The sequence below is a fragment of the Cicer arietinum genome, chromosome 6 (assembly GCF_000331145.2).
Source record: "Cicer arietinum cultivar CDC Frontier isolate Library 1 chromosome 6, Cicar.CDCFrontier_v2.0, whole genome shotgun sequence".
Lineage (NCBI taxonomy): Eukaryota > Viridiplantae > Streptophyta > Magnoliopsida > Fabales > Fabaceae > Cicer > Cicer arietinum.
In genome coordinates, this window is record NC_021165.2 from 12,329,269 (window position 1) to 12,347,000 (window position 17,732).

General features: G+C 31.2%; 3 protein-coding genes across 5 annotated transcripts in view; 1 reads left to right on the forward strand and 2 right to left on the reverse strand.

The window, feature by feature from the left end:
- LOC101510614 (E3 ubiquitin-protein ligase UPL1-like) overlaps nucleotides 1-5,381 on the reverse strand; it is a 15,098-nt gene extending 9,717 nt beyond the window's left edge. The window contains 4 exon segments of the mRNA XM_073369804.1: nucleotides 3-3,715; nucleotides 3,972-4,178; nucleotides 4,269-4,364; nucleotides 5,132-5,381. Coding sequence (XP_073225905.1) covers nucleotides 3-3,715; nucleotides 3,972-4,178; nucleotides 4,269-4,364; nucleotides 5,132-5,164 — 4,049 coding nt within the window. The 5' untranslated portion in view covers nucleotides 5,165-5,381.
- LOC113783942 (thioredoxin O1, mitochondrial) overlaps nucleotides 1-17,732 on the reverse strand; it is a 77,914-nt gene that overhangs the window by 32,706 nt on the left and 27,476 nt on the right. The window lies entirely within an intron of this gene.
- Nucleotides 9,715-15,199, forward strand: LOC101510073 (6,7-dimethyl-8-ribityllumazine synthase, chloroplastic). 3 transcript variants are annotated; one of them, XM_004504604.4, is made up of 9 exons: nucleotides 9,715-9,854; nucleotides 10,408-10,606; nucleotides 10,819-10,928; nucleotides 12,301-12,396; nucleotides 13,199-13,294; nucleotides 13,422-13,500; nucleotides 14,045-14,091; nucleotides 14,199-14,258; nucleotides 14,932-15,199. In XM_004504604.4, the coding sequence occupies exons 2-9, from the start codon at nucleotides 10,450-10,452 to the stop codon at nucleotides 14,968-14,970; spliced, it is 684 nt and encodes a 227-aa protein (XP_004504661.1). In that variant the 5' UTR covers nucleotides 9,715-9,854; nucleotides 10,408-10,449; the 3' UTR covers nucleotides 14,971-15,199. The 3 variants fall into 3 exon arrangements, with proteins under 3 accessions (XP_004504661.1, XP_027191294.1, XP_073225638.1); XM_027335493.2 differs by having other exon boundaries at nucleotides 9,722-9,854; nucleotides 10,415-10,606; XM_073369537.1 differs by lacking the exon at nucleotides 9,715-9,854 and adding an exon at nucleotides 10,079-10,102.

Sequence of the window (17,732 nt, forward strand, 5' to 3'; positions counted from 1 at the left end):
GAGCAAGTGCCCGTGCAAGTTCATCATCCTCCTGAACAGGATCATCAGCATGACTGAACAACCACTCCATAGCCATTTCAACACTATTTGTTTCAACTCTTCTCAGAGCTTCTTCAGCCCTTGCCCTTGAAAAACCCATCTCAACAATAGTGGCAATGGTTGCCTCATCAGGTGGCGGGGCCATGAAACGTTGGTTTGTGTTTCCCAACATGTTATTTCGATTTCGCTTCACATCTCCAACACCAGAATATACATGTGTAATAAGTGAAATAATCGATGCAATGAAACCAGGACTGCAATTATAAAACATGGGATGGTTCCAGACTGGTAGGATTACATCCAGAACCTGAGATTGCAGCATACACACAAAAACTTCTGGGTCCCTTGGAACTGGAAAGAGCCCAATTGACAGGCCAACAGCAACTGGCTGAATAAGAAGCTCTGCCTGAGATGTTGAGGTTGGGGACAAAAGCAGAGAAGAGTTTACAAAGTATTCAAGCAAGCGACAGTAGCTTTGTAATGTATCAAGAAGCCATGTGTTATGGGACAGTTTGGCTCCTTCTCCTTTCTTTACAAGATCGGTATCTGATGATGGGAAAGAGAATGGAAGAGTCCATAGCAATTGACTAGTAGCTTCCTATGTTGTCAGTAGCTGTACATAAAAGTTATTAACCATGGCAGTATAACAACTTTTGCGCCTGCTGTCAAATGTGAGAGCCGCCATATCATCCACGACCTTCCCAAGATATCTGCATTTTACAGAAAGTGAAGTTTCAAGTCCAGCATAAGTAGGATGTCCAGAAAAACTAAGGGCCTCAAGAAAATTCATAGCTAAAACAGTTCCAAGAGCCTTTGAAGCTGAGCTAAGTGACCCTGAATCAGCTCGACGGCGATTTGGCGAAGTGAATCCCTTCACAAGAGCAATGAAAAAAGAACGCATTGTTGAAGCCAGCTTGTTAAGAATCTCTAAGGCAAGAATGTCAGGGCTTTTCTTTTTCAAATCTTGGGACGAAGATGCCTCGAGTACACTAGAAGATGCTTCAGAATCAATGTTTAAAGCTTCAAAGTGACGAGCAGTCCTTCCACCACGCATACGGGATATACCATGCCGAGTACGACGATGCAAACCTTCTCCAGAACGAACTACAGAAAGAAACTCACGCTCTCCTCCATTCCACAGGGAATGTGAACCAGTCCTAGCAAAAACTGGGTTTGTGTATCTAACTGTCTGCATATTTGTGTCGTCGTCACTCTCTCTTTCCACAACAGTTGATGAAGGTGCCTGTGAAGTCTCAGGTTCTTGATCATTATTCTTCTTTTGTTCTGTCTTGGAGTCATTACACAGAGATATTTGCCAAATTATTTCTTTGTATGTTCTCCCAATATCTTTTAATACATCAGCATCAGAAGTGCTTAGTTCATAGACCATAGCAGTTGTTCCCTTCAACAGAAAAACAGAGAGAGCCAAGACACCTTCAAGACTAGAAAGGTATTTCAACACCTTTGACTGCTTTGCAGATTCAACTAGAGCAAGCTGAGTTCCCCCAACGGAGTCTAAAAGTTCATTGGTAGATTTCAGATGTTCCCTTAAAAACGAACATACAGCGCGAGCAAGAGAAACATAATGCTGCGGGGAAAAGTTCTTGACGGCAACAGAGATGCTCTGCCCAACAGAAACAGAAAGAGGCATTAAAGGCAAGGTAAATAACTGGAGAATAGCTTCAATCCCCTTTTTCTCAACAAATATTCGACATGTGTCTGCATTCTGAAGAATTGTCTCAAGAAGACGACCAATATTGTTAACACAATCTGGAAGAATTGACTCAATATTCATTGTTGACACATCAGGATATGACTCAATGATTTTCTCAGTGTCATCTACCTTTGATGACTCCTTACTATCAGACAATATCAAATTCTTGTCCCCACCATCCATTTCCATAGGAACAGAGGTTTGGGAGCAAGGATCGGGACACAAAGATGAAGGATCCACACCATAACCAATTTTTGAAATAGTTTCCAGAATCTCAACTAACATATCCACTCCAGGCCCACGTAATGAAGAAGCATGGCGCATTAATTCATCAAGTCCACTAGATAATGAAGCAGGTGTGTCCCCTGTAAGAGCGCGCAGATATGTTCTGGAAGTAAACACTTTCACAAAGCACCTCAAAGAGTTCCTATCTTTCACCGCCTGAAGGCCATTACTGTTTAAGCATAAGGCATCCAAACACTGGGGAATGCACGTAATGGCTTCTGCAGAGTTGAGAACATCATCCATTATAGCATCCAGAAAAGCAGATGGAAGACCAGCTGCATCTAAAATGGGAAAACAAGTAGGATCTTTTTGTATTAAATCACTCAAGACAGTAGCAGCAAGCGAAAAAACTCCACCACCAAAATCTTTTGCTCGTCTGAAAATTATACATAAGCACTGAGGCAGCAGATTCTCTTCAGATCCATATATACGGGCAGTATTTCCAGGGGCATAGGTTCCCAAGGATATAGCACGCAATAAAGCTTTCATCAGCAATCTCCGGTGATAGGAAATTAATGGTTCAGAATACACTGGCTGCATGTCATCTAGCCCAATTGAAGAACCTCCAACCATATGTACACTTCTATTAGACTCAAAAATCTCATCTGGCTGCTTTCCACCATTTTCAACATGGGAGACTTCAATCTTCAGGCGAGAGATGGTATCATCTAAACCTCCCAAATCTCTGAACAATGCAGCAGCTGGATTACTGTAATCCATAAAAGCTTCTAAAATGCGCACAGCTTTTTCAATCAGATGCAAGTGTTGTGGATTTGTATCTTTAAGTAGAGGTAAAAGAGTAGGAATAAAACCTGCTTCACGCATGGCAGAACATCCCGACGATGAAGAAACCAACACAGTTATAAGAGATAACAGAGCTTCAGCAAAATGAACAGACCATTTTGATGTATCACTAATAACAGAGTCAATGGCTTTTTGCATCAGGCTAGATAAAATGCCACGGTGCCCACCAGATGTAACAGCAGTGAGTACCGAAGGCTGACGGGAACGATCTTGGCAAAGAGCAGCTAGTGAATGCAAACATAAAACCCGGATTTTTTCCAGGACTGCATCTTCGTAGCTCAGTAGTGAGACCAATTCATTGATAAACCCAGGCTCAGCATTGAAGAATGAAACCAGATCATCAGCATCACCACACGCTTGAATCAGAACTATGAAAGCATACAAGCGAATGCATGTGTATTTCTGTCTAGAAGCCAAAGAACCAAAAGCCATTGCGAACCGCAATCTTGTTAGTAAAGAAAATCTTAAACTGGCAGGTACCTTATATTCTGTAACCAACTTGTGCAAAAGTCCAAGATCAGTTTCCACACATTTGTTGACGTCACTTAAGTGAATGATTTGCAATCCTTGGACCAAGGGTCCGGCCCCTTTGAGGTCACTTTCTGACTCATTTACAGCATAAAACTCAAAATGAAGGGCACAGCCCAATTCATGCGCAGTAGGGTTGCAGCCATTAGGCACAGCTGATGCAATTAGTCCGAGTCCCTCTTCCTTTCCACCCCATCCTTGTGCAAGAGCAAACAATTTTGAATTCAAAGACGCGTCTCTTATGGAATACTTTCCAACTGTTTTCTTCAAAAAAGTAGCCAGAGTGTCCAGGGTAGCCTCAACCACATCCGGATCAGTAGAGGCAAGCAATGAAGAAAGATGTTGCTGCAAATTCAAAGAAACCATTCTAAGTACGATGCCAGTCACGAAAGGATAAATAAGCAATATGTACAAACCTAAGAGTAACGCAGTTTAAACTTCAAAAATTATTGAAACACAAATATACCAAGTCATCGACAAAGAGAGAAAACGAAAATTGGACAAACACAATAGCATGAATAAAGGCATCAAACCATTCTTATCTCTCATCTTATTAAGTTGACCAGGTTGGAAACAGACGATTGTAGGAAAGATGTCATACCTCGTACGAACTGTAGAAATGCTTATTTGTGCAATTATCCAAAATTATTCTAATGACACGGAGAATTTGGAGAACAGCTTCTCTTGGGAAAGGAGGATCTGAGTCCAGAAAATCGTCATCAATTTGTAAATCCTTCCTTGGTTTTACATACTTCTCAAAGAATGAATCGAAATGGTTAAAAAGATCAACCCAGTGATGAAAGTCTCCCTGCTCAGAGAAAAGAAACACCAATAAATCAAACATATCTAAAAAAAAATATGAATTACCAATGTAAAAAGAAAAGGGCCATAGAGCCACCTTATCAAACTCCCATGTGAAGTTTTTTAAAGGTTCTTGTATCTCCTCAAGTGGAACTGCAGTAACACAGTTGATGAAATGTCTAATTTTTGGAGGCTGCAACATGTCAAAGAAAAATTGATCCATCAGCTAAAAGGAATCTGCTAAAATCTCTCATATCGTGTTGACGTTAACATAACCAGCCAACTGGTGAAGTAAAAGAGCAGCAAACAACTAACATAAACTGCATACAAGTTAAAAAATTAAAAACTACGTAAAACAATAAATTAAGCAAGGAACCATTCACAAACAACTAAAACTGATTTCGAACTGTGTAACTGACAATACAAAGCATGCTTAATGTTCTACAATATTGCAAATTTACTTAAAGAAAACTCATTTCATGTTGAATGCTGGGTCGCGAAGCAAACTTCTCAAATTATTAATCAACTGGTAGTAAATGATGAATATTACATTGTTCAGTCACTAATTATTCAGACAATGAATTAAGATTCCAATAAGTATTCAGCCACTTAACAAAAATGTAAAATTCATATCAAAATATACTCGCTTTCCAATCTCAAAAAGTAAACGTCAAAATTCCTGATCAAGAAACAGAGCAAAAACGCATGCACCAATTTACATTTTAATCACTATAGAAATTCACAAAAACTGAAAAACAAATTGAAACAAAAAAAGAGAAAGCAAACATGATCAACCAAGAAAATCACTCTCCAGTACAATTACACCTTGCAAACCCCCTCAATCAATTAAAAAAAAAACATAAACCCCAATAACGAACAAAAAAACTCAATTGAAAAGAAAAAAGAGGAAAAATTATAAATATTGGTGGAAAATTAAAGAATCGGGATAAAAAAAGTAACCACTTCAAGTGCCCGCTTCCTTTTCAACTTCATTTAGGAAGTGATAGCATCGCCGGAATCAGAGGAAAGGGTTGAGAGAGAGAGAGTCAATTTCCCAAAACTATAATCCGATAAATGATTCTTGAATCACAAGTATTGAAGGAAATGAGAGGATTGATTGAAGTGAGTGTAGAGAGAGAAAGAGGGGATTGGAGAAATAAAACCCAAGAAAGGAATAAAGAAGCTACACAGAACAATAGATGGAAACTACGAAACAAAAATAACAAAATAAAACTTATCAAAAAAATATAATAAAATAAACGAAAATAAGGGAAACTACCCACCAAAAAATACATAAAAGAAGCAATACTCTGCAATATGATGAGTTTAATGATGTCAGTGTAAAACATTCTTGATGATGTAATTATTTTATTATAATAGTTACATAAATTTTATGATAAAATAATAAAATTAATTATTTTTATTATACATGTAAAATAATTTTGGTGTATTTTTTAATTTCTCATATAATATATTAAAGAAAATGAATTTTTATTGAGAAATGACTATTCTTCTCCAATATAAAGTATTTTATAGATATATAACGTAAATTATGTTTACAACCATTCAAAATTGATTTTTTTTTCTGAAGAAAAACGTTTTTTATAAGTTATTCAAATATGTCATGAGATAAGTAGAAATAAAAAGCTCTTACATTTTTTGAAAATATATTAACTGATGTGATTAATAGTTGATAATTTCATAATGTGCACTAACTATATTAGAAAAAGAATTCATCGACTATTAAAAAAATATAGAGAGATTGTTGCATATTTATTTGGGAGACATAACATGATCAATAGAATTAAATTTATTTTAACATTTATAGCATGATGAAATAGTTATTGATGCAACACAATAAAAAGAAAATGCAGAGAGGGAAGAATGGTGCGTACTAAGCAAGTTTGGAGAGTGTGGGTGCAACACAAACACTAACAATGGATTTTAATCAATGCGTTGTTTATCCATTTATGGTTATTTTTTAGTTTTTTAATTTAATTCAATTAAAATGTGTTAAATTTATTTGGAAAAAATGTCAATTTTTAGTCATTAGAGTTCGAGAAAAGGAGATATACCAAGAGTGCGTATCTTAAATTGTGTTAGTTTTATAAGTTTTTAATATTTGATAGAGAATGTAATTTTAAAAAACCGTCAATATATTAATATATATTTAATTTTTGAAAATTGACTTTTCTGAAATAAAATATTAATAAAGTGTAGAAATCAATTATTAATAATATAATATAATATAATTGATAGTATATGTATAAATAATATCAATTATTTATTTAATATTTAATTATTATATTATTTATTTTATTATTTAAAATAAACTCATAATTTTAGTCTAACAAAATTACATTTTTTATATTTATACTTAACTAATTACTAATTACACAAAAAATTTGATTGAAGATTAATCTATATTCTATATTAAAAAATAAAAAAGAGACAGACAAAAACACGGCTAGTAAATAAATAAAAACTTCATCAATTTTGAATTTACAGCCGATTTTAACTGTGGCTCTAATCGGGAGTTCCTTACTAACGAAGAAAGAGTAACTTGCATGCTTGGCTATTGGAGCCTGCGGCAACTTTATTCCACCACGGTGTACCACCATCTCCACAAACAATACATTGGTCCTTTTTTTTTCATTAATAAGTTTGTCTTATTATTATTTTAGAATAAATAATTTTTTTTTCTTTTAAATATCTCAATTTATATTTTAATTATCTAAAAAATTTAATCAAATATTAATATGTTAAATATTTTTCATCACCAAAATTAATTCTTACTAATAATTCTTCTATCGATATTTATATATCGTGTATAAACTACGTCAACCTACTTATAAATTTTAATAATTTTCGATAATTCTAATGGAAATATATATTAGTTTTCACTTTTCAATATCAAATGATACAAGTTGAACTCTATATCATAAATGATTATATTTATTAATATTTATTAATATATCATTATTCACATATTTCACATAATGTTGATTTTATTTCATTAACTTTAGCAATGATACATACTGTAATTTTAATTACTTATAAATTTTATGTATCGTATTTAATTTTAAAAGTTTTACCAAAAATATATAATTTTTAAAATTAAAATTTTATCTCATATCGTCGTTTAAAAAAGCAACATTTAATTTCTCTTAAATTGAATGTTGTATTGTACGTGATTTAGATTAGATCAATTTTTTTAAAATTGTCAAATTATACTTTTTTTTCAAATATTATATTATTAATTTTTTTCTCTTAAATTTTTCTCCATAATAATTAAAAAATAATTTTCATTTATGTTAAATGTTGAATATCTTTATAATCTTTTGTATAAAAGAAACGTCTCACCGTCTTTTTTAGATAATAATTTAAATAATAAATTTTGCATATATAATATATTTTCATGTAAAATTTAATTAAAAAAGTGTTTTCATGTAAAATGTTAATTTGCTGTGTGTTATTTTATTATTCTTGAATGTATTTGAGTATTAATACACTTTCATGTAAAAATTGATAAGAATAGTAAAAACTTAACACGCATACAAGTAAATGTATGCCAAAATATAAGTAGTAAAGGTGATCCTAAATCCTTTTACCTTTTATGGATGATCCAAAACATTAAGAAATGTATTCAACTCTCACTAAACTACTTTGGCATACAGTTACCTCTTTTTTTAGACACCTTTCATTGTTCAGATAATGTGATCTTAATTTTTTTATTTTTTTTATTATTGTGTTCTTTTTTTCCTTAAAACTGATGTTATTTGGATTTATACTTTAAATGATTTTTAATTTATAAGAGTTCACGACAAGATGTGTATATTTTGAAGTAATTTTGAACGTTCATCCAAAACATAATCAATATTTTATGTGCAAGTATGGATGATGTTCCCTCTAATTTGTAATTAGATAATGGATAAGTCATTCCCAACAAATATAATTTTGAATATTATAATTTTGATAAATATCACTTAGTCAGTTTGCATATAAACACGTCTACTTTTTCATGTCTCAATGTGTATTCAAACAACTATATTATTATTATTATTATTATTATTATTATTATTATTATTATTATTATTATTATTATTATTATTATTATTATTATTATTATTATTATTATTAATCATATATTATTATTATTATTATTATTATTATTATTATTATTAATCATAAGAGATATTAATAATAATAAGAGTGCGTTTGGATGGATAATTGAAAGTTCTAGAAAAATAAAAATGTAAGGCAATTTAAATATTTCCACTGAATTTATTTTATTTCTAAATTTTCCTGTTAGGATAAAATAACCTTTCTTTAAAAATTAGAATATTTTTATAAATTTCAAAAAAATTTAATCTAAAAATGAAAATTATACTTGGGCCAAAAATGAAAATTATACTTGGGTCAAAAATGAAATTTTTGTAAAAAGTTGAAGACTATTCCGTAGTTTTTAGGGATCAATTTAAAAAAAAAAAAAAAAGAAACTAATATTAAGACTAATATACAAATTTTGAAACATATAGGTCAAAATCGTAAAATTGCAAGAATTATAAAGTGTTTTTCATTATTTATATACTATAAAGTAAATAAGAAATTTGAAATTATTAGATTTTATGTGTTATTTAAAATTCTCTAAATTTAAGTTCAATAAAATACCTTATAAAATCTTTTCATTTTGAAAATCCTCAAAAGTTATTATTCAAACAAAGTAATTTATTTAAACGAATCAATTTTTCTTAAAAATTACATTCATTCATCCAACCACATTCTAAAATAAATTTATTATATTTTATTAATTATAATTTTTTGAATACATGTAAGAATATTAATGAAATTTTAAACATAAACTAAAAAAAATATACTTTATATTAAGTACGAATGACCTTATTTGTTTGTCTCTACACAAACTCACATGAGATATTTTTAAAAATAATTACAAGACCAATATCAATATTTATAAGAATGACATAGAACACAAGACATAATCTTTATCACCATAAAAAGAAGAGATTTGTATACCATACACTAAGAGAAGAATCTCATTATTTTATCTATTTTGATAGCCACAATCCCCACACAACAAATCATTAAGAATTATTTTAGTTTTAGACAAATAATAACAAATATTTCAAAAATATTATTATTATATTTGAAAATATAATATTCAGAGTGATGTATTCAACTTTTTAAAATTTTAGTATACTATTCTTTTACACAAAATTTTAATTTTTTATTCTTAATGGCCCTTGATTTTAGCATGACTCATTTTAATATTATAAAAAAATTGCACCTGATATTATTCTATTAGCATGTGCGTGTTTTTTTAATAATACTAACAATATATTTTTAATTCATATTTTTTAATATATTGTATTTTATTAATTAAAATAGATAAGAATTTTACCAAATTTATAAGAGTGTGTTGTTAGAAATTTTTTTAATTAATTGTTGATCAACGAATATTACTGTCTTTTTAAAAAAAAAAAATTTAATATTATTTAATTGAATTGAATTGATATTAAAATAATATTTGTGTTTTTTGAATTTAATATCCTTCTCCCATAGTTCCATTTCACGTTGTCTCTCTCACTCCCTTCACTGCTTCTCCTTCCATTAAAGTCAAACACTTCAACCTTTGTATCTCCCTCCGCCGTCCGCTCCATTTCCGGTTATTTTTTACTTATTTATTTCTTCTTTCTATATAGTAATTTTCACATATTCCAACATTTTCCGAATTTCCGCTTTCTTACACTGTTATATACGTTTCACTTATAACATTCTAACGATTTATAAAACTCTCCTTTTCTCCTCAACGAACTTTCTTCCTTATATAAATCATTAAAGATTATATATGTTTCACTTCTTTTCTGCTAAACTATATGTGCTTTCAATTCAATTATAAAAACCACATTTCAGGTTTTTTTAAATCAGAAGTTATGCTTCAATGCCTTTCTTTTTCATTTTTTTCCTTTGATTTAGGATCTCTCAGTGTGGTTAATTTTAGTGGTTATGTATAATGTATAACTTGTTTTTATGGCGTGGTTCAGATTAAGTTTTTTTTTTTTTTTTTATTGTTTTGAAAAATTAGAGACTGAGATTTATGAAATTTTGTGCTTAATTTTATGTTCATTAATTAATTAATTTATTCTATGCACTTTATAATTTATATGTATGAAAACCTAGACAACAAGATTTTAATTGTGTTCATTGTATGCTTTTAGCTTCTAGGGATTGTGCTCTCTCATAAATTTTAGACCAAAAGAATGGCTTCATTTGTTTCCACCGATTGTTTCCTTCCTGCACTTAAGTCTCACCTTGGATTTGTGCATCATGATGGTTCTTGTGGTACTAATAACATCTTGCATCTTCAAAAAGCTCTTAAAAGCACGAACTCTCTGTCGTTTTTGCACTCTGCGCGAGGTTATTTTCCTTTCCCTTTCAATCATTTTTAAAGTTGTTGGTTAACATAATGAAGAATCCAATTTTTGTAGTTTGGTTTAATTTTGTAACTATTGTTCATGAAGGAGTAAATATATTCAGCATGGTTTGTTGTGCTCTTGACTGTGGTCAATTTATTTTCTTGCATTGTTTTGGTGGCTGAACAATTCACTGTATTCATTCTCCTGCTTTAGAAATTAAGCCACATGTTCAGAGCAAGGGTCGGCTGTCTTTTTCACAAACAGCTGCTGTGCGGCATCTGACAGGTTCTGTTACTAGAACCCAGGGACTTCGTTTCGCCGTGGTAAGTATCCCACAAATTTTAATGCTAAATTATTTCGTTTAATGTTTTTGACAAACACTAGCCTTTGTTAGTCTTACATTATTTCCTTGCTTTTTAAATTTCAATCAGTATGTGTGTTTTGATAAACAGCTTAGTTAAATACTCATTTAATAAGCTATTATAGAGAGTTTAAGTACTTACTTGTAAGCAATTATGGGGAACTTATCTAAATAAGCTGAAAAAAGTATATGCTATGTTACAAGTTGTTTTTGTAAGTGTATCCAAATACTAATTCATCAAGTGCTTATGAGTTACGTCTCATCATGAGATGAGTTCAAATAAGCCTTTGCAAATGCTCCTATAAAGTTTGGAACAGAATGAAAAAACCAACCCCACCAGCAATATGAATGATATACATGTCTTGAAGTTAGGATTTACATGTTACTTTTAGTTGATTTATGGTAAATTAGTTATATCCAAACCTGATGTCTGACAGCAGCAAGCATGCCAATCTCTCTATGCATTTGACAAAAAGAACCCTCTAAAATACTCACCAGCCATAGCAGCCAAATATCACTCAAAGGCTAGAAAGACCACTTTGTTCCATAGAAGCAGCAATGCTAAGAAATTACCATTGAAATTATGATATCTCTCCAATAGTTTTCATCAAATAAAAAAATAAGTAACAGACCACCAAAGGATATTTCCATCTTTTGTCCTGCCAAACCTTTTGAACGGCGGATAGAAAATTGATCCAAATAATTGGACAATCATAGTTTTGCACCAAAATAGTGAAGAGTATGCCACCACAAATGTCTTTTTATTGGCCTGACACGGGTATTAGGGGAGAGAGAGCTTTGTTTAGTCTACCAACCTGTAACAATCATTTGTGCTTTTGCTATTAAGTACCGCATCCCAAATAAAAAACTTCACATTAGAGGGAATCTTAGGCTTGGCCTTCTACAGTTTGATTGCAAGAATAACGTTTTGTTGTCTTTTTGGAGAGTTTGTGTGGAAACTCCAACAGAGTTTACTGCCCAAATCCTGTTTTCCAGAGATAAGGATGGATAGAGAATGCGAAGCACAGAAATAGGATATTCCATTTCTAAAGCTTCTAGATGATGAGTTAAGGTTTTTCCAATAATAAAAATTTGAAGAAATGAAAGAATTTTGGACAGCTAGGAAGTTGCAAATGGGACTGCTGTACATAGAGGATAAATAAAAAATGTGGGGTCAAGTAGAGAAACAACATACTAGTCAATCATGAGAAAGTTATCATATTCTGCTTCCAGATTTTGCATTTCTTTTCTACTTCAAAATTGACTATACTCATGAAGATTTGCTTTTTGTTTTATGTTTTTTTGCTAGTTGTTTCTAAATGTTTTTCTTGTAGGTTGTTGCACGGTTTAATGAAATTGTCACCAGGCCACTCTTGGAGGGAGCTTTGGGTACTTTCAGGAATTACTCAGTTCAAGATGAGGACATTGATGTAAGTAATCAGACTTATAGGTTATTGAATATTACTTATTAACAATCTATACGATGTTACTTTTGTATTCAGCTAGTATTGTGTGGACTTAAAGTTTAACTGTTTCTGGTGTCTCAATGTTTTTAAAATGGTTCTACTCTTTGTATCCTTTCTGATAACTTATATTTTGTTATTCATTTTTACAATGGTTCTACTCTTTGTTCGTGATGCATCATCATCACGACGTTCACTGCCTTGCTTATATTCAGTCAATGAATTAATACAAAATTATGCATGCCTTTTCCATCATTTGACATATGTTCCTCTAAGAACACTGCATGAAGAGAAAAGTGACTCTCATTCGTTCTGAAAATACAAAAGCACCTCTATATAGATTATAGAGAGAAATACAGGTGTAACAAAGGGTGCATTGCTGTGTGTCATGCAGCAGAACTAACCATCTAACATATTAAACAAACTATGAGAATCTCAAACTAACAAACTATAACTGATGCCAACCAGCTGAAGTTGTTGCATTCTCCAGTGACTCCATTGCATGAGGTGACTGATAGTTTGAATTAAAAATTGAAAACAGTTACCATTTCGTATCTTAATACATTTTTTTCTGCATTTTTCATTTGTGTGTCTAGCTTGTCATCGATCATGGTTTCAAATAATTTTTGTGTAATACTGTTATCAGTCACAAAAGATGTTATCTAATAAGAATATAATTGTGGCAGATTTGCCTTTGTCTGAATTGTTAACATCACTTTCTTTTGCAATGAATACTGACAGAAATTTGTTGCTTTCTTTTTTCCATTAGGTTGTGTGGGTTCCTGGTTGTTTTGAAATTGGCGCAGTTGCAACAAGGCTTGGCAAATCAGGCAAATATCATGCAATCGTATGCATAGGAGCTGTGGTATGATAAATCTTGACAAATAAATTAAATTATTTCATGGAATTTGTATAGTAAATGAGCACCAATCATCTGTATTTATGTTGACTTAATTTGTGTGTCTATCGTGGCCAATATTTGTTGTTAACAGGTACGAGGAGATACAACTCACTATGATTCAGTTGCTAATTCAGCAGCATCTGGAGTGCTTTCAGCTGGTCTAGACTCGGGTTTGTATTATGTTATCGTCAATAGTAATCTTTAGATACCAACAAACTGCACTTGACTTAAACATTCAGCAGCTATCAGTTTTGTTGAAACTGAAAAGAAAAACTAGAGTAGCACTAGCACCAAGGTCAAGAAGAAACTTCAAAATTTTAAGGATTAAGATTGGTCTTTATTGAATAACATACCAAAACCTTTTATTTCCTCTAATCTAGTCACTACATGACAAGAGATCATTTGAATTTTTTCTTTTGTTTTTAGAAAATGCTAACAAGTGCCCTTGAAGCACTTGTTAAGAATCCAAAATGTAGAAGAAGAAAATCTTGAAAGTTGTGCAATTCAAACTTTGGAATTGTAAAAAGTGAATTTTTCATTCAAAAGTTATTTTTTATTTCTTTTTTTATTTATAGGGCCCTTGTTAGTATGACCTTTTGTTTTTTGATTGGGGACATTAACTGTTCTTGTCAGTATCTGTTATTTGACTTTCTTTTTTAGTTTATTGCCATAAACATGAAAATTACTTACTTATATTTTGGGACTACTTTGCAGGTGTTCCATGCATATTTGGAGTCCTAACATGTGAAAACATGGATCAGGTTAACTTACGTTATAGCATTTGTGTTGCAAGTTGTGAATTTTTCTTCTTTGGTGAGCATTATTGTTTATTAGATTTTTTTTTCCTTCCTTTTTTACCTAACTGTAGGCTATAAATCGAGCTGGTGGGAAATCTGGGAATAAGGGTGCTGAGGCTGCATTGACTGCTGTAAGTTAACACTTTGTTATTACAAAGTTATTATGCGACATCCAGTAATTTAACTGGAGCTTTCTAAAATTTCATATGCATCGACTATTATAGTTATCAATTTAACACAGTATTGTCCAGGTTTTCGATAAAATGGTATTGGTTATTATAATTTTTTTAAGATTCTAGTCTGTTGTCAAGTTAATAATCCTATACTTCATAGTCTACCATACGTCATACCTCAAAATATCATTCAAATTTTAGGGATTGCACTATGCAATAATGCAACCATTTATCAACGTAGCTGTCAAATTGAGTTTGAAAAAATTGAAAATATATATATTATTACTGGCAGAGGTTCCAAACATCCTCGTTACTCACCAAATTTGCTAAAGATTGAGACAGGTATTAGTTGAGCTTCAACCTCACTATGGTTGATTTATTTAGGTGCCATTGACCTTTATTGGTTATGACAGTTAGTTGTAGCTATGAGTATATAGTTGATATAAGGAGGGAAATGCACACTGCGTTGGTTAACTTGAATAAATATGAGCCTCTAAGATGCACCCTGTGTATCATTATTGTCTTGAGTGTTTTGACAGTTTTTGATTGGCTAAACAGTTTAATTGAATCAGTGTTTCATGTATTTATATACAAAAAAATGTTTTATGCATTTAACTTGTCTGTGGGACAGATTGAGATGGCATCTTTGTTCGAGCATCATCTGAAGTAATCATGTCATGTTGGAATGATCGGCTAATCTCTATTTTCATCTCCAGAATGCTTACGTTCTTGTTCAAATGTATTCATATCTTCTCAAACTACTGCTGGTTACAAATAAACAGTTAGCGTTTTTTCCTTATTAATTTATGTGTTTGTATGGGCCATGTTGTGTGGTGTTTAGGGATGGGATAAATTTTATGTACGTGCTGTTGGAGAATAATAACATTTTTAGAATATCATTTCTTTGTTTTTTGTTGCTCAAATTCGTCTATTGTATTTGAGTTTTTGGTCATTTTGTTATTAAAATTCCTATTCACGAATAATACCAGAGAGCAATGTTCATCACGTCATTAATACGTGAATCATTTTCTTTATCTAAGTTTTTTTTTGGGCTCAAATTCGTTTATTGTTGTTGTGGTGGTGGTGTTTCTAGCTTCATTTTTTTTCTTCGTCTAAGTGGCAACCCCAAAAAAAAAATCTCATTCTTTAAATTTCTTTTGATTAAAAAATTGAAATTAAGACCAACATCTAGCAAATTTAATTTTCAGAAAACTTGGAAGTGAGAGAATGAAGCATATATGTTTTTATAGAATAACTTCAATGTTGCACGTGAAGCTGCATGTGTCAGGTTCACGAACACACTATTAGGTTATTATATTTTTTTCACTTGAATATTCCCTCCATTAAAAGTAAATATTTGTTACAGAGACACAGTTGGTATGTAAATATGAACACATTTTTTAGTTGAGATACAAACTGCAATGCTGAAGATAGACCTCTTTCGTTGACTCAACCATTGGTATTATCTTATTGTAGAAAACTTCGACCAGTAATTTCAGTATATTTATTATATATGAAAGTGACATTTCACATACATAACATAAATGTGTAGTTTAGTGGTATGAATTACATCGGTGAATGAGTATTTGAAAAGGAGGCTAATCAAAATTTGACTCTGCCACAAACAAATTATCTCTTCACATCAACTCGGAAATTGAACTTAAAAATACTCCGAAAATTGAAAACTATAATGATCAATTATTGACTAAAAAATATCAATTATTTTTGGGTATTTTTTTCTCCTACCTCATGTTTTAAAAAGTATTCAAAATACACATATTGACAATCTAAATTTTTTTTTTGTCAAAATACACATCCAAATTAATCAATCCGAAGAACATTGTGGGCATGGGAAGAAACTGTCTTATTCTTAAAGGGAATGCTCAAGATCATTTTGTGGACAAATAATAAGAGACCGGTTAATTATATAGGCTTGAGAACTCGAGGTCAATGACGTTTTTTCATAACACTAGTTATATAAATCATATATGAACTAGTAAAAAATAATTAACACAAATTTCATAGCTGAATAACGGGAGCACACGATGACACAAATAACCAAATCTATATGATGTACAATTACCAAGACTAAGAAAAAACAAGAGTCAATAACAAGATTAAGAAATTATTATGATAATGATGTAATATGAAGGAGTGCTCAGCGTAGAAAAACACCCAAGATCAAATAAATTGATTTTTTTTAAGGAACCAAAGAAATTGAATTGATACAATAAATTGAGGCATATTATAGACTGAAATATTATAGACTTAGTTACAACCTTTAAATGGAGAATGATTATTTCCTAAGTATATATAACTCTATGGAGTTATTGTATAATTGACTAATCCTTTATATTTAGACATTTTCATCACATAAAACATTAGACAAGCCATTCATAAACAAATAATTATTCGTTGGTGCTGGTGTTGCATCAATTGTTGTTGTTGTTGTGGCAAAGTTACTTGATGAGCTTGTTTGAAATTCAAGATGATGAGTCCTTTATTATATGAGTTACAAATGACATGTCAGCAATAGTAGTGGTAGGACATCCTGTGAATTGTTGAACCAATGCTCTAAAATTGTTGGTATTGGTATATTGGTATTGAGAAGTGTAATTGGAGTTTTCTTAGAATTAGCTCTAGATCTCTTTCGGATTGGTTTGAATGTGTTGTTTTTTGGGGTCAAGTGGTCATTTTTTGGGCTTAAGAATATGCCATCTGATGATATGGTTGAACTTGTTGTGACCATAATTGCATTCGAGATAGGTTGTTGCTGATGATGATAGAATTGCATAGTTATACACTGATCATTATTACAAATAGTAACACCATTCATGGTTTCAACAAATTAAGACTGTGTCCTTTTTTGAAAGCAAGAAAGCACAAGCTTTTGTATATATAGTATGCAAAAATATGTTTTGTTTGCCTCCACATATGTCACACCATGTGAAAAGAATGAGAGAAAAAAAATCTTAGAATATGTTTTCATTCCTTCTAAATCTAATAAAAATACACGCCACTATTTACAAGTACAAAGAATAACATTATTATCAATGCATTTTCAAACAATTAGTAAATAAAAGATGTAATAAATTTGCATGCCACGTTGATATTCGCTACCTACACGTATTTTATAATATAAATATTTATTTGCAGATATTTTTTGTTAAAAAATGCATTAAAGTGTCATCAAGATTCATGATGATGCAATACAAAACTCGGTTTAGTTACATCACTTTTTGGACGTCTTGTTGTTCCTTATGTTAGGGGATTCTTTAAGGTTTAGTTACGTCACTTTTTCTTTTTGCTTGATAAAGGGTTGATCCAACATCACACAACTTCTCGTTAAATTTTTCTTTTTTCGTAAACAGAAAGAAAAAGAAAAGAAAACTATGTTTCTCCTTTTTGGTCTTAACCTTAAGGTAATTTAGA

Bases quoted from the DNA above. Each gene is read 5' to 3' on its own strand.
- LOC101510073 (XM_004504604.4), top strand. From the start codon at position 10,450: ATGGCTTCATTTGTTTCCACCGATTGTTTCCTTCCTGCACTTAAGTCT. The intron at 10,929-12,300 runs GTAAGTATCCCA...TTTTTCTTGTAG, and splicing joins AGGGACTTCGTTTCGCCGTG to GTTGTTGCACGGTTTAATGA. The intron at 13,501-14,044 runs GTTTGTATTATG...ACTACTTTGCAG, and splicing joins TTCAGCTGGTCTAGACTCGG to GTGTTCCATGCATATTTGGA.